Source organism: Athene noctua, chromosome 16 (assembly GCF_965140245.1).
Source record: "Athene noctua chromosome 16, bAthNoc1.hap1.1, whole genome shotgun sequence".
Lineage (NCBI taxonomy): Eukaryota > Metazoa > Chordata > Aves > Strigiformes > Strigidae > Athene > Athene noctua.
In genome coordinates this window covers 7,980,928-7,995,336 of record NC_134052.1, presented here as the reverse complement: position 1 = coordinate 7,995,336, position 14,409 = coordinate 7,980,928, and the positions used below count along the sequence as shown (strand labels likewise).

Genomic DNA, 14,409 nt, shown 5'->3' with positions numbered 1-14,409 from the left:
GGTGAACTGCATTAAGTGATGCTAATGTACCCACAGTGGTGCTAATGGAGCTCCAGACTCCCTGGTGAGGTCCATTCCACCTGTTGGGAGTGAAGGAGGAAGGCAAGAACAGAGTGGCAGAGGGATACTTTTAATGCTGTGCCATTGCCTGGAAAGTCACCCTTTTCTGCTGTGTTTACAGATTAGTAAATGCTCCTTTTAATTAGACTTATATTCCTAATCATCAGCAGAGATCCACTACTTTTCTTCCCATCTGTATCTGCAAATATACACAACCTTCCTGAGAACGGGCTGTTCCCTTTGATGAGGGGCTGCCGAGGTGAGGGCGAGGGCCCAGTTCACCCCTTGCACAGGGAATGATGTGCAGCCTCACTGAGCTCAGCTGCTCCTGGCTCAGCAAGCAGGGCCTGGGAAACGATAAGGGCCCTGCTGGGCTTATCAGCTCACTCTCTGTTCATAATTTTTCTTCTGGCACCAGTCCTTGCTCCCGCTTTCACGGGTGATACCACCGGGATCTGGAGGATGGTGGGAATAGCCCCATCCCCCTAAGGAGGGATGCTGCGGCTCTCCCCCTCAGTGCTAGGTCTGTTCCAGGCGCCTCCCCCGCTGGAAATCAGCCCCGGGCCGGCGGGGCCCGGCCAGGAAAGCGTTAACCTTCCCTGCAATGCTGCGTCCCAGCTCACGGTGGAGCTGCCTTCCTCTCTTCCACCCCCAACTTCCAATTCACTCCAAACAACTCCGGGACAGAATTGCAGGGAAAAAGCTGGAGGTTCAGACTAGACTTGTTGATCTCCGTTCCGAGGCAGCAGAAGGAAGTACCGGAGCTTTCCTTTGTGTCTGCACGGAGAGAGGGCTGGCGCGGGCGGGGCGGGGGCAGATGCGGCTTCGGCGTTGATTGTAGGCAGGAGTGAGGAGCCGCAGCCGAGGGAAGGCCTTGGAAAGCTTCCTGCCGAGGGATCCGACTTACCTCGTTTCCCTTTCCCCTCCCCCCGGGCTCCGTGGACAGCCGGCAGCGCGGCCGCCATCCCTCCGCCTTGAGGCTGCCCGCGGGGGGATGCGAGCGGGGCCGCCCCTGCTGCCCGCCCCGCCGCAGGATGTAGCCGCCCTCGGCCCCGCACAGTCCCGCACCGCCTCGCTGGGAGCCCGCAGGAGGAGGTAGGTGCGGGCCGAGCGAGGAGAGCCTTTCCCCGTGTGCGGCGGCGGCCTGGAGGCACCGGGGGTATTTCGGTTTTGGGGCTGGGGGGGGGGAACCTGGATCGGCGGGGAGCGGGGCCGAGCCCCGGAGCTGTGCCGGCTGGGCACGGAGGAGCCGTTCCGCTCTGCGCTGAGGTTTCTCTTCGTGCCATCTTGTGTAAGCAACAGTGCTCAGGGCTGTCATAAACCACCCGGCTTGGCAAGGAAGCCTCGGGGTTTTTCCTTATTCCGATTTTCGTTGATTTCCCTGTCATGCAGAGGTCGGCGTGGCGAGGCGTGGGGGGCGTCCCTGGGCAGCCCGGAGAGGCAGAGTGCGTCGTTAGAGTGGCTGGAAATAGCCCCTTTTCCCTTCCCCAGCTCTTTTCTCGGAGACATTTGCAAGGCTGGAGTTATAAAAAGCCTCCGCGCCTCCCTGCAGCCCACACGGCTGAACAGGGCGGGAGGCACCGCCGGCTCCGAGGCGCGGGGTTGCCCCGGCCGGGTCATGGGGCACCCGGGGTCCGGCGTCCGCGCTCCGGCAGGGCCCCTCTGCGAGAGGCGGCAGCGGCGGGCCCGGGTGCTCGGGGGACGGCGGCGGCGATGCCGGTGAGCTCCCGGCCGGCCGCTCCGGGATGCGGGGCGGGGGGCACACAACGTGCGCAGCCCCCGGCTATCGGCCCGGCGCCTTGCGGGGCGCATCGCTGAGCGGTGCTGGGGGAGCTCCGTGCCCTCCCCTCTCAGCACAGCGCTGCGCGAGCGACCCTCCCGGGCAGAGGCAGGCGCCCCCCGGGGCAGTTGGGCTGGGGGGGGACACGGGGGACACACCCGGCCGCCGCCCGGGGGAGCTCGGCGGCAGCGCCCGGGCCGACACGTGGGAGCGGGCGGCCTTCAGCACCGCGGTCGCGGACAGCGCCCGCCCGCCGGCCGTGCGCGGAGCGCGGTTCAGCACCGCCGGGGCGGACAGCGCCGCCGCCGCCCCCTCAGCAGATTAGCGGGGCCCGGCGCTCCCCCGCGCGCGGATAAGGCCGCGCCGAGGCGGCCGCGGGCGCGGAGGTCAGCGGGCGGGGACCCATGGTTGGCCTCTCTTGCAGCTCCGGGGCATGGAGGGGAAGGAGAGGTGAGGAGAGCCGGCCCCCGCGCGCCCTGCCCCACGCCGCACCTTGGAGCGTCCAGCCTGAGGGGGACCAGCGATGCCTCTGGGGATGAATAAGCATGGATCTCGCTCTACTACCTCTTTGCCTCCGGACCCCACGGAGATCGTCAGGAGCAAGGCCTGCTCCCGAAGGGTCAAGCTCAACGTGGGGGGGCTGGCCCACGAGGTTCTCTGGCGGACCTTGGACAGGTTGCCGCGGACCAGGCTGGGTAAGCTCAGAGACTGCAACACACACGACTCCCTCATGGAGATCTGTGATGACTACAACCTGGAGGAGAACGAGTACTTCTTCGACAGGCACCCCGGGGCATTCACCTCAATATTGAACTTCTACCGTACTGGCAAGCTGCACATGATGGAGGAGATGTGCGCCTTGTCCTTCAGCCAGGAGCTGGACTACTGGGGGGTGGATGAGATCTACCTGGAGTCCTGCTGCCAGGCCCGCTACCACCAGAAGAAGGAGCAGATGAATGAGGAGCTGAAGAGAGAAGCCGAGACACTGAGGGAAAGGGAAGGGGAGGAATTTGATAACACTTGCTGTGCTGACAAAAGGAAAAAGCTCTGGGACCTCCTGGAGAAGCCCAACTCCTCCGTAGCGGCCAAGGTAAGATCTCCACATTTCTTCTCAAGTCTTGTCTAGAGTGGCTCATGGCTGGTGATGCTTACATGAGGTGTTGTCCTGCTACCCTTGCTTCAGTGTCTAGGCACTTGTGACTGGATGGATGCTGTGAGTAAAGGGGAGAACGGCGTCTCAGATGCAAACGAGTTGAATGTATCTTTTTGGGGCAGTTTGGAAGGGATGTGGTTTGAGCTCCCCCCCTGGCAGCCTAGGCTGCTCAGTGTGGGAGCAGCTCCTCTGACCTGTGGGTCAGCATACACTGATCGCTGTGGTTGGAGGTTGCAGACTTGTTATCCAGTGGCCTGCTTGTGGGCATTTTGTAATAAAGATTTCTTTGGGCCTAAACCAGGTGTGTCTGCTTAACCGAACAGGCTTTTAAAAGGAAAACTCCTTGAACTGTTAGACCCAGTCAGGAAATAATGCCTTCCCTTCCAGGTCTTAATTTAAATTTTGGTGGTGAAATACATCTCCTAGTTATTTGTATCACTCACTCCTAGGCTACAGGTCCACTAAAGATAGTGTTTAAGTTTCATCCTTTACCAATTTTAAGTCTCCTTGTGCAATGCTGCTGCAGCTCTGTCTCTGTCAATAGTTGAAGTGATGCTTACTCTGAAGTTGGTGCCAGTGCAACAGATCTATTTGAAGGTGTTTGGAGGATAAGATCCATGTTAAGAGAAACCAATGTCAGAGTTGGCTCTGATAATTTAGCTGTCTCATGTTAGTCACATATTCTTTAGTGAGGAAAATCTCTGTGAACACAATGATTCAGTAACCATGGGGACAAAAGTGAAGGGGGAGAGGTTGAACACTCTGGGATGAATAACTGAAAAGCACGAGAGACTGAGCAGTAGGGACCAAAACTTGAATTTTCTGTGTACTCGTGTCTTCACGGTATGGTGAAGAAGTAGAAAGAGGCCCCAGCTACCTCCTTAATGTCACCTCCCTGTTGTACATAGACTTGCAAATGCAAACCTTGGCTCCATCCCATAGGAAGTCTGGCTTTGGTGGACCACTTAGGAAAACAGACTTCTTCTTTCCCTCTCTTTTCTCTTACCAAAATATTGCACATCATGAACCAAGAGCATGTATGAAAGTTTGGGGAACGGATTTTATGAAGTGTGGAGCTAAATGGCTCGTTCTGGCAGGGGAAAAGAGAGGCATGGTCGGCTGCTGAACCGATTACCACTTTTTTTAATGACAAACGAAGCCCCAGAATGTCTTTTTCTCTCCAATGGCACAGATGACACCGTGCTGAATGCATTAATCATTTATAAGGCTCCTTTGGCACAGTCCTGGAATCCTGAAACACAGGCCCCGGGCTTCGCTGTCCGTGGCACTGACTCAAAATCCATTAGAGACTGTTGATGTTCATGATTTATTGTATATGAGCAGGGGTCATTCTTGCCAAATAAGTGTCTTTTGTGATTTATAAATGAAATACACTCTAGCTTCATTTTCTGAGAAAATTCTCGGAGTAAGTGCATTCGGCATTGCAGGCTCTGGATTAATTGAGAATGAATGGTAATGCATTATTATCCTTCCCATTTAAAGCTGCCATTCTGTGACTTTGTAACTGTAATGAAAATGGTGCTGTATGTTCTCAGACCTCAAATATTCCAGTGGTTCCCAAACACAGATTTCTACTCATTTCAAGTAGCAAGGAAAATGAGCATGATGAACAATTAGCTTACCAGGCAGGGACAGAAGAGCCTCTAAGCCTATTCTTTATCCGATTTTCTCCCTGCTGGTGGATAGCTTTTCTCTCATGCCAGAGTATGCCCTTTGCTTTGATCACCTTCATGAGAATTCCTTTCACATATTGAACAGACTGGACCCAGTCTTGAACTTCTGATGGAAGGACGTGGGGAGAGGGACTTGGCAGCCTGACCTATTATCTGACCTAACCAGCTGTGCCCAGGCTCTGTTTCAGGCTGCATTTTCTAAATCTGAGCCTCTGCCTGATAGCTCCTGGCCAGCTTTCCTCAGCTGTCTGCTCAGTGGAACACTTTCCCTGAGGCCACGGGCCTCCAGGAACTTCTGTCACTTTTCCTAAGGCAAGACTTCATCTGCTTTACCAGGTCTGGGAGCTCAGACTGTTCCTATAGAAAGGGAACAAAGTAAACTATTCTGAAGTTTAATGACTGTCACTGAAGGAACCAAAATCACTGTTGGGAAATCTGTACTACTCTTGTTTATTGTTTTTCTTCAGGCTTGTGCCACTCAGTGGAAAGGTATTTCCATTTAAATGTAACAAACACAGGCTACCTTCATGTTCTCTTTAAGAAGTCTAAGAAATGGCTACAAATGCAGGTTCTCCCCAAACCCCACACGATCCCTCTGTAAGCGATGCCCTGCCATCTAACTGCCACTCCAGCAAGGTGGGCTTTCTTGCTGTCTGTCAGCATTGTTTGTATTTTAATGTTTTCTGCACAACACCTGACCTGACTCCTCCACAACAGCTTACTGCAGAACTTCTCATGGTTTTACTGGGACCCATTAAATCCTGAGAGAGTTGTTTTTTATTTGTGGTTGGTTTTGGCTTTGTTTTTTTAAAAAAGGAATTATGTGTGATATACCTTGGGGTGGAAAATAGCATTCAAATAAGAGATGAAGAATCCCCCAGACCTTAATTTTTGTTGCTCTTTTACCCACTGGGGATTCATCCATATCTTTTGACTAATCTGTCTGGCTTTTAAACTAGCCACCTCATGGCAAGCAGTGTCTTATTTATGTGTGATGCTTCACCCTGTACGTGACTGGAAAGAACGCTGTTAGGTTTTATAATACCCACTCTTTGAGAGCCTCCAGATTTCTATGCTGAGACTTTAGACAGCTGTTGAAGCCCCAGGCTCGTTGCTTTGCTATGCCCCACCAGTAGCAGAGGGGTGTTTGCTCCTTTCCTATAATGCTGCAGTCCCTTGCAGCTGTAACCGAAGCTGCACCGTCCTTGTAGGAGGTGCCGTAGAGCTGCAGGGCAGCACTCCAGCCCTTCCCCAGGGTCAGACTCTGCAACAGGCACCTGAACCATTTCACCCACCAGTCTGTTTAACTTGGAAGCACTTGCTGTGCTGTACTCCCCTGCGCTCACCTTGCCCAGTGGGAAAACCTCTATGTACAAAATTGAGCTTTGAGGAACTCTCCCTCTACAAAATGAAAAAATATTTAATAGGCAGTTATTTAATAAAACCCTTCATTTCTTCATTTCACTCTCTAGCCTTACAAGATATTTTAAAGGATCAGTTTCTCCTGCTTTCTGTGACTTTATTTGCCTGTATATCCCTGAGAAACACTCACTGCAGTCTTTGTGGATGCTTCCTCCTCTTCCTGCAATCACTGTTTTTGCATATTCCTGCTTATTTTTATCATTCCCCTAGTCTCCCTTAACAGTTTGATGGTTGGTTTTTGTGGTGGTTGGTTTTTTGATTGGGATTTTTTTTTTTTTTTTTTTTTTTTAAATAGCATTCCTCCTTGTACTTTGGTGTACTCACAACATCCATTTTTAACCATAGAGGAGACTCTGGTGCTTGCTTCTGTCTGGATTTAACCCAGATGAAGATAAAGTGCAGATATTTTCTGGAATAGCTATTACATTTTGTTGTGTGGTAGTTTTCCTTTCCTCAGGAAAGAAAATGTCTCTCCAGAAACCAAGCATAACAGCTGTTTTTTCTTGGGACTAAGCAAGTGTCCATGTCAGGGCAGCAGTGGCTAGCCGTTTTCCAGTTTGGGCTTTTAATTGTAATTGCTTTTTCCCTCAGCAAGGCTAAGTCTGGGCAGCTAGTTTCTGTCACCCACAACCCAGTTTTCAGCCCGGGTTTCCAAAGCAGAAGTCCTTCCTGTAGCTGTTGTTTTTTACTAACCAAGCTATTTAGGATCTGTGGGTATCTAACCTGCCTGGTGAGACATTTGTGCCCCTTGCGAACCAGCCTAACTAAATCCAGCTAGACCTCATAGCATCCCCAAAAAATCAGACTGAAGTTGTTCCATGCTTTCCAGTGTAACCAAAGAAAAAAATTAGACCAACTCAACATCTTAATAACTTATATGGTCTTTGAAATCCTCTGATCACCTGGACCTTTCCAGCAGCTCCTCAAGAACATTCCCCTTTTCCTCCTTCTTTAGGAGGAAAACAAATCCTTTCTTCATTTAGTCCTTACAAATTATTTCTCTAATCAATATTTGAGCAATTAGTGTTGCACAGGGGGAAGGGGGGGAAGTCTGCTCGTCTTACAGACTCCTCTGCATGTGCTGGTTTTATCTATTTTTCTCTTGCTGTCCTGAAGGCTGAGAAAAACACGATGACATCACCCACTTTGCAAAAAGCTTCTCTGCATATCTGCATGTCAAGTAGGATGTGCACTTCCTCTCCTCCTCGCTGCCTCCACTTCCCACTTGTCCCTGTCCTGTTGGGAGCTCAGCTGCAAAAATCCCTCCGTTCTGGCAGGCTATTTCTTAGCCTTTCCCCTGTTTCTACTATGTCTTTGCCAGTGCAATAATATCACATTTATCCTTGAAAACATGCAACTCCAATTCAGTAATCTTATTATGCATGCCTCTACATTTGTTGAACAGCTTTTCTCGAGCTGCCCACTGCTCTCTGCAGCTAATCTCTGGATGCATTGCTCAGGGATTGAGGAGGTTGCTCTGTAAGCTCTTTTCTTATTATTGTTGATAGTAGTGACAAAATAAGAATGATAAAGACTCTTGGAGATGCATTCGCTACATCTAGAGCGTCCTTCCCCCACATGGGCTTTCTATTCCTGGCCCTCCCTTATGGCATGCAGTTTTCATTCATCTCTAAACCTGCCTGAATTTAGCATTCAGGAGAGGAAACCCCTCTCCTAAATTGCAGGGGTCACATTTTAGCCATGTCTCATCTGTCTCTGAGACTTCCATCACCAGGCAGATGTTGATTTTGCCTGTTAAAGACAGATTGCACATATTTTGTTTGCATCTGTGACTTTCATTTTTCTGATGCAGCTACTGCCTTGGCTTTTCTGCTATATATAGGAGACTTTTTCCCTTCATCCAAAGTAAACTCCTACCTTTGGAGATCCTCAAAAGCAGAACCTCATTCCAAAGCCTTTCCCCTGGGTTCAGGGATTTGCCACTTTGGTCTATAGCTTATCACTGGGTTTCTAGCACAGCACTGTCCTGTGGACACACAAACAATTGCTGTTCCGTATCAATCTCTCTTTATCCTGCAGCTCCTTTCTGGGTGTGTGTCTTTCCAGTGAACTTCTTAAATCTTTTGTCTAGGGAGCCCTAATTACAACATTCAGTTCCCTGCAATGTGTCCTCTACTTCTCTCTCACCGATGACCTTCCCACAATGTATTGCCAGTCACAGAACTCCTCTGCATTACAGCCTCCCTAAACTCCCAGTTTGGGGGTGGGGGCAGAAAACCCTAGTAATACAGCCAGCTTGGTAATTATGTCCTGTGATTCTTTCCTGGCTCTAAAAGATCTTGCTGGGAGTCCTTGTAACATAGGAGACACCCTGGCCATGACATTGGCTTGTTAGTCTCCCACATCCCTAATGCAACATCCCATGTTATTTCCTGCATGGGATGCTTCTGCCAACAACAAGCTTGTTCTAAGCTCTCCAGGAGGGTTCCTCACCCTTCAAAGGTGATCCTTTGTGCAGACCTGTTACTGCAGCCCTGAGCACCCCTGGGATCCAGGCAGGCAGCTGCCTGGCACTTCCTGCCTGAAAATGGTTTGGGTTCAGTAGTTTACAAGCCAAGCCTGCAGGTTTGCAGTATCTAAAGAGTTTTATAAAAGGAAAATTAGAATTGTTATACCTAGTAGTTCTTTTGATGTACTTGCCATACAGTTCATGAAGTATAGTGTGCATGGACATGCATATGTAGGCATAACCCTGGGTTTTTAACTTAACTAACTTTCTGCTAGGAAAGCCTGGAGCAAGTTTGTGGTCGTCTCTGAGCCTAAGCATCCACATCTGTGTGAGACTGCCTGCCTGCCTCGGGAGGGAAGCGGCAAGCTTATGTGCTTGGGCTGAATTCCTTAGAGGACGTGTGCTATAGAAGTATAGTTGATGCTATTTTTAAAGCACCAGCTCTCATTTTTACCTTTGAAAAACCTCTCTATTAATTTCCCTCACTGCTCAGTGTTCTCCCATCCTGCTCAGCCTGTGAACAGACATGGTTTAAGGTGCCAACATCACCAGTCAAAAATGCAGGAAATCTTGCAAGAATGGAAAATCTGTGTTTTGTTCAACTGTAACTGCAGAGGTTTAATAATAATGGGAATCAGAACAAGAGTGCTGGGCCTGATCCACCCAGGAAATGCTGGCGTGGTGTAATGCTCACAAAGTGTGGGTGCAGCTTCGGCTGGTACCTGTGCAAAGCACTTGCGTGTGCTGCTGAGTCAAGCATGCCGTGCCCGACGGGTGTGCGCTGACTGCAGCAGTGATCAGAGCTACCTGTGCAGAGGCACTCGAGCTCTGTAGAAAAATCAATTCATTGTTTTAAAACACTTTCTTCATTTAACTCTTCTTACACAGTGGGATAAATATCCTTGCCATCAAGTTCCTACTTATGCCTGTTTCTCTTGATCCTGAAGATCACAATTTCCTTCTGATTTCTCTCGATGTAAATGCCCCCATGGAGAAGAATAATCCAATGTTACTTTTACAACATGAGCGTTGCTATTTGTTATTGCTAATGGCAAAATATTTATGTCAAAGAAAGTTCACAGCTGATCACTTAGTTCTTATAATAAACACAGTCAATATGATTTACTCCATGGAGATGTCTGGCAGCAACAGAAGAGGCACAATGTGGCTAGTGAATATGAGCAAGACATTAATATTAGCCTTCTCTCAAGAAGCTATACATAGAAGCTATACATTGTCACTGCTTCTACTGCATCAAGGCAGACGAGGATCAGACCCCTACTTTTATGAGAGTTGCCCAGTTTGTTTCCTAGATCTAGAGGCTCAACTCCACCATGGGCTGGGTTGGCTTCCTGTGTGTTGCACTAGGACTGGGAGCTCAGGGATCCCTGCTCCACACACTGTCACTTAACTGTCGTGCCTGAGCTGCTTTATCTTGGGCACACTTTATCCTTAAGATGACCTTGACCTAAGTTTAGTCCCTGGGGCAATGGCCACACATTCACCTCCTGGCTTTCTTAATTACTCAGTACAGCAAAAGTAAACCTTGTAGTAAGCTTCCCCCGCCCCAAGTTTGGCTGGTCTCTGGTTTTTCTCTCTGCTGTCCTAGCTTTTCTTGGCCTCTCCCTCCTTTACAATCTGGCACTAGCTTAACATGTTTACCAGCAGCACTCGGTGAGGTCTCATTTTGGTTTTTAATGAAAAAATTCTACTCTTTATTCTAGAACAAGCCTAGAAGAGTGCTGAGTTTTCCTAGGCAAGCATTGTGCCTTTGTACCTGCCATAGCCCCTCCCAAAATATCCAAAGCGCACTTATTTTCTCTGTCCCCCAATAACACCAACAGCCCCAGCCCCGCTTCTGTGGAGCATAAAACTCCCATTGAATGTAATGGGAACAGATGAGTATTATAATGTCTGTACTCATCAAGCAAAGCTCTCAAAGTGCTTTGAAAAGATGGATTAGTTAAGGCCAGGACAAACCTGTGATATATGTATTATCCCCATCTTAAAGTGAAGAGGTGATCATTGCCCAAGGTCAGTGAGGAAGGCCAGGGCAGAGCAGGGGGGGGACCCTGGCTTCCCCCTGTCCCATGTCACCAGTACACTTTCATGATATAGATGAGCTTCCAGTGGCCCCTGTCTGCTGTCTGTGGTGAGATATTAGAGGGGAAGGTGATGGCAGCCCTCTAACAGCTTGTCCAAGGGGATGGAGTGAGAAATCAAACCTCTTCTTTTTTCAGTACAGGTATTGCTACTGAAATGAGCCCAGCCTGCATGGGAAGGTCCTGGAAAACTTTGTCATGTTTGAGGAATGAATGATTACAGAAAAAAGATTTCCTCTGGTAGATCTAAAAGCAAAAGGTCTGTACTGGGGCATTTTCAGTGCTCTCTGGTGCAGTTCTGGCTGTAGGGAGGAGACACTGTTAAACTGTTTTGAATAGCAAGAGAGTCTGTATGTTTGACTATACATATAAAAAGCTGCATTGTGAAATGATAAATCATAATACATATCCAGTACAGTATATATTGATACGTATGCACACTTACTGTATTAAAATTGCCCTTCCATATGGGAATTCCTTTTGTACCAAAATTAACCTGTATAAGGATTTATTTTCAATTAAGAACTAATCCTAGCAACCGGCTCCACTTTGAGCACAGCAAACGTAATGAACGACTCAAATATTACTCAACAGGAGTAGTATCTCCTCAGACAAAGCAATTGCCACCTTCGCTAGTAACAGTATCTGTGTGAGTGTGAGGGTCAGAGCATGGGCTTTTTGGTAGCTTGGGAGCTCTCTTCAGTCTGGCCTTGAAGATGTATTGACATTTTTAGGAATGTTCCCCCTTTTGCCGTTCACAAGTCTCTTCCAGACCTGTTGTGATTCCTGTGAATGTTTTTGTTGAGGTTTGCAGCTATTCTGGTCCAATAATGTGGATGTTCTGTGACTTTTCCCGGGAGGTGCTGGCACTGCACCGTGGGGAAGGTGGCCTTAACTTGCCACTCTGCTTCTTGGTCATGTGTCTGAAACCTGGCTTTGGACAAGAGAAATCAATAACAGAGCAAAACCAAAGTACTTGTTGGTTGTCATATTGACAACATGCATCAGGTATCCATCTAATCTCATAAAAAACCTGGGCCATTAACAAAAGCTGGGTGAACAGTCAAAATAAATGGAAGGAACAATTTGGTTTAAAGTTCATTTTTTTCTGTGGTACATAATTAGTTCCAGTTATTATGAGCTGAACTTATTCACTGATGTTTGGACTAGGATTCATGCAGAGTCTCTAGCCAAAAGCACAGATTAGTTTTGTTTTATTTTATTTAAGTCCATTTGCTCTTGCTCATTTTTGAACAAAATGGAGCTGTAAATCTCATTTCCAGTACATAAACAGCATAAACACCAGAAATGCTCTCTCATTGGTACTGATGGACAAAATGTTTCTAAAACATGATTATACTTACAAAATTTTATTTTAGATTTAAGATTCCTTCTGGGTAATGAGCATAAAAAATGCTAATTTTGCCAAAAGAATAAATTGAAGATGTGAGCAAAGAGGTCTGTATCTGTCTCACTGCTAAAAATCTTTTGTAGGGGGCAGGAACTGTAGTAAACACACTTTCTGTGACACAAGAAATCTCTTCCACGTGCCAGGTATTCCTTGTTTGACTGTTTTCAATGGTATCTGATAGTAGGAACAAAGCACCAGGCGCAGCTCCTTAGTTCCATGAGGACTCTTATACGACTATGTCCAGTCTTTTCTTAACCTTTTCTGCAGCAATTGGGTCTGCCACTCCCTAACTTCCTCTACCTTGGCATCCAAGTGCATCGTAATGTTTGTCTGCCCAGTTGTCTTGTAAAGGAGAGCAGCATCATTATCCTGGTTTACTTGGAGAGGTACAGAGGGACTAACTGACTTCTCAGGCTCTGTGATGGAGCAAGGAATTGAGTCATAATCCACCCCTAATCCCTGGACCACTTTTTTCTCTGGTGCAGCTGGATCCCAGCCGTAAGCATTCAAGAGGCAGCAGTAATCTGTGTTTAAAGCTTCCATGAAACTGCCTAGGAATCTGTCTCAGATTGGATTTCTTAATTTTTCTGGGAATCTTGTTTGTATCTGGCACATTCTCAGCTCTGAAAACCTTCTTTCTCATGGCTGTAACTTTTCTGTTTGTTTCAAAATGTCCATCTATTGCTCTTCACACTTAATTTCTTTTGTATCACATGCTTTCATTAACCACAGTGGTCACACATTAACCAAACTCTCTTTACTTCACTTAATTGGTGCATTTGATCTCTTCCACTGTTAAAAATTACTGCAGCACCTTTGTACTTCTCCATATCTGGCCATTCTCAAAAACTGTGGGTTCATTAAGTGTCTGGATGGAGAAGGACTGTAACTCATTTTGTGAGGCAGTGTTTGTTGTCTGCAACCAGAAGAACCCAGCTTCTGTGGTGGAATAGGGAGCTTTCACTCCTTGTTTACTTACTTGTGACTTTTTGGTAAATCTGTCCTTTATAGCATAAAAGTTAAATCTTTTTAGAAGAGAAAAGGGAAAAAAAAAAAAAAAAAAAGTGTTGTCTTCTCTCCTGTCAATGTGCCAGAAGTTTATTAATAATACATAATAATTATACATTGCATTTCTTAGCTCCTTTCATCTGAGGATCTTGCAGTGCTTCACAAACATTAATTAAGTAATCCTCATGACTGCCTGGTGCAGTAACTATTATTATCAATCTACACTTCAGTGTGACAACGCAGAAGAAATAGTAAATAAGAAAATCTCCCAGATACAGGCAAGAGCCAATCTGGTCTCGAAAGGTAAAGCAAACTGTGGCAGATATAATAATTTTGTAGCTGTATTTTGCATCCACCAGTCTGCCTGTCGATGTATCTGTGCCATTGCATCAGAAGTTGACCGGTGCTGGACACAGGCTGAAGACAGGAGTTAGGAGACTTTTCAGACCAACACAGTATTATATCTGCTGGCAAGAGGAAAGTTGTGATTGGCAGCCAAACTCATGTCCCTGGTTGAAAGCAGTGGAGCTGGTGGCAGGAGGTTTTCTCTGAAGCAGCCTCAGTGATGGGATTTAGTGATCCTTGCTCCAAGAGAGCCTTCATTTGTTATCCTTTGCAGAAGAGGTCCCTGAGATGCAGCCCATCAGGTGTATGTAGTGTCCTGTGAAGGGTCTCTTTAGCCCTCAGCAGACCCAGCTGACCAACAAGACTGTCAGAACGATGGAGCCTCCTCCAGTGCCCACACCGGATGGGTGTGAGAGCACCAAAGTGGTCCCACCAAGGGGTCACCATGCAGAGTGTGGGGACCTTCACACTTGAGTTTTTAATCTCTGACTACTTCCCTGCTCTCTTGCCTTCCACAGGGAGCCACTGCAGAGCTGCTCCCAGTCTGACTCTGCTTTTGCAGGGGAAGGAGCTTTTGTGGTGTCCCCACACAACGTAGCTCTCGCCTTTCTGTGCACAAAGCTTTAGGAAGTCTTGCAGGGTGGACTGCAAAGCTCACCTTAGTTCGTCACCCTCAATCCTTGGACTAAGAGTTGCATGAGCATCTGCATCTTATTACCTTGACTGGCATCACTTAGGAATGGGTTTGTTCTAAGGGAGAATAGCTTTTGTTAAGGTTGAACAGAGAGGAAAAATAAATACCAATGTTCTGGCAGCAAATGCCCCCTCACTTTACAACTGTACCACACACTTATCGCCAGTGAGCTGAATTAAACTTAGGTTAGTCAACACAGTGATTCTTAGCCTCTAATCTTCCCCAGGTAAGAGTCTGATTGATCTCAGCAGGTTTTGCAGCATTTAGCTG

General features: G+C 47.7%; 1 protein-coding gene across 1 annotated transcript in view; it reads left to right on the top strand.

Moving 5' to 3' along the window:
• Positions 1-770: 770 nt before the first annotated feature.
• KCNB1 (potassium voltage-gated channel subfamily B member 1) overlaps positions 771-14,409 on the top strand; it is a 130,376-nt gene continuing 116,737 nt past the window's right edge. Inside the window, exons 1-2 of the mRNA XM_074920617.1 lie at positions 771-1,155; positions 2,265-2,930. Of these exons, the coding sequence (XP_074776718.1) occupies positions 2,364-2,930 (567 nt within the window). The 5' untranslated portion in view covers positions 771-1,155; positions 2,265-2,363. The remainder of the gene's footprint in view (positions 1,156-2,264; positions 2,931-14,409) is intronic.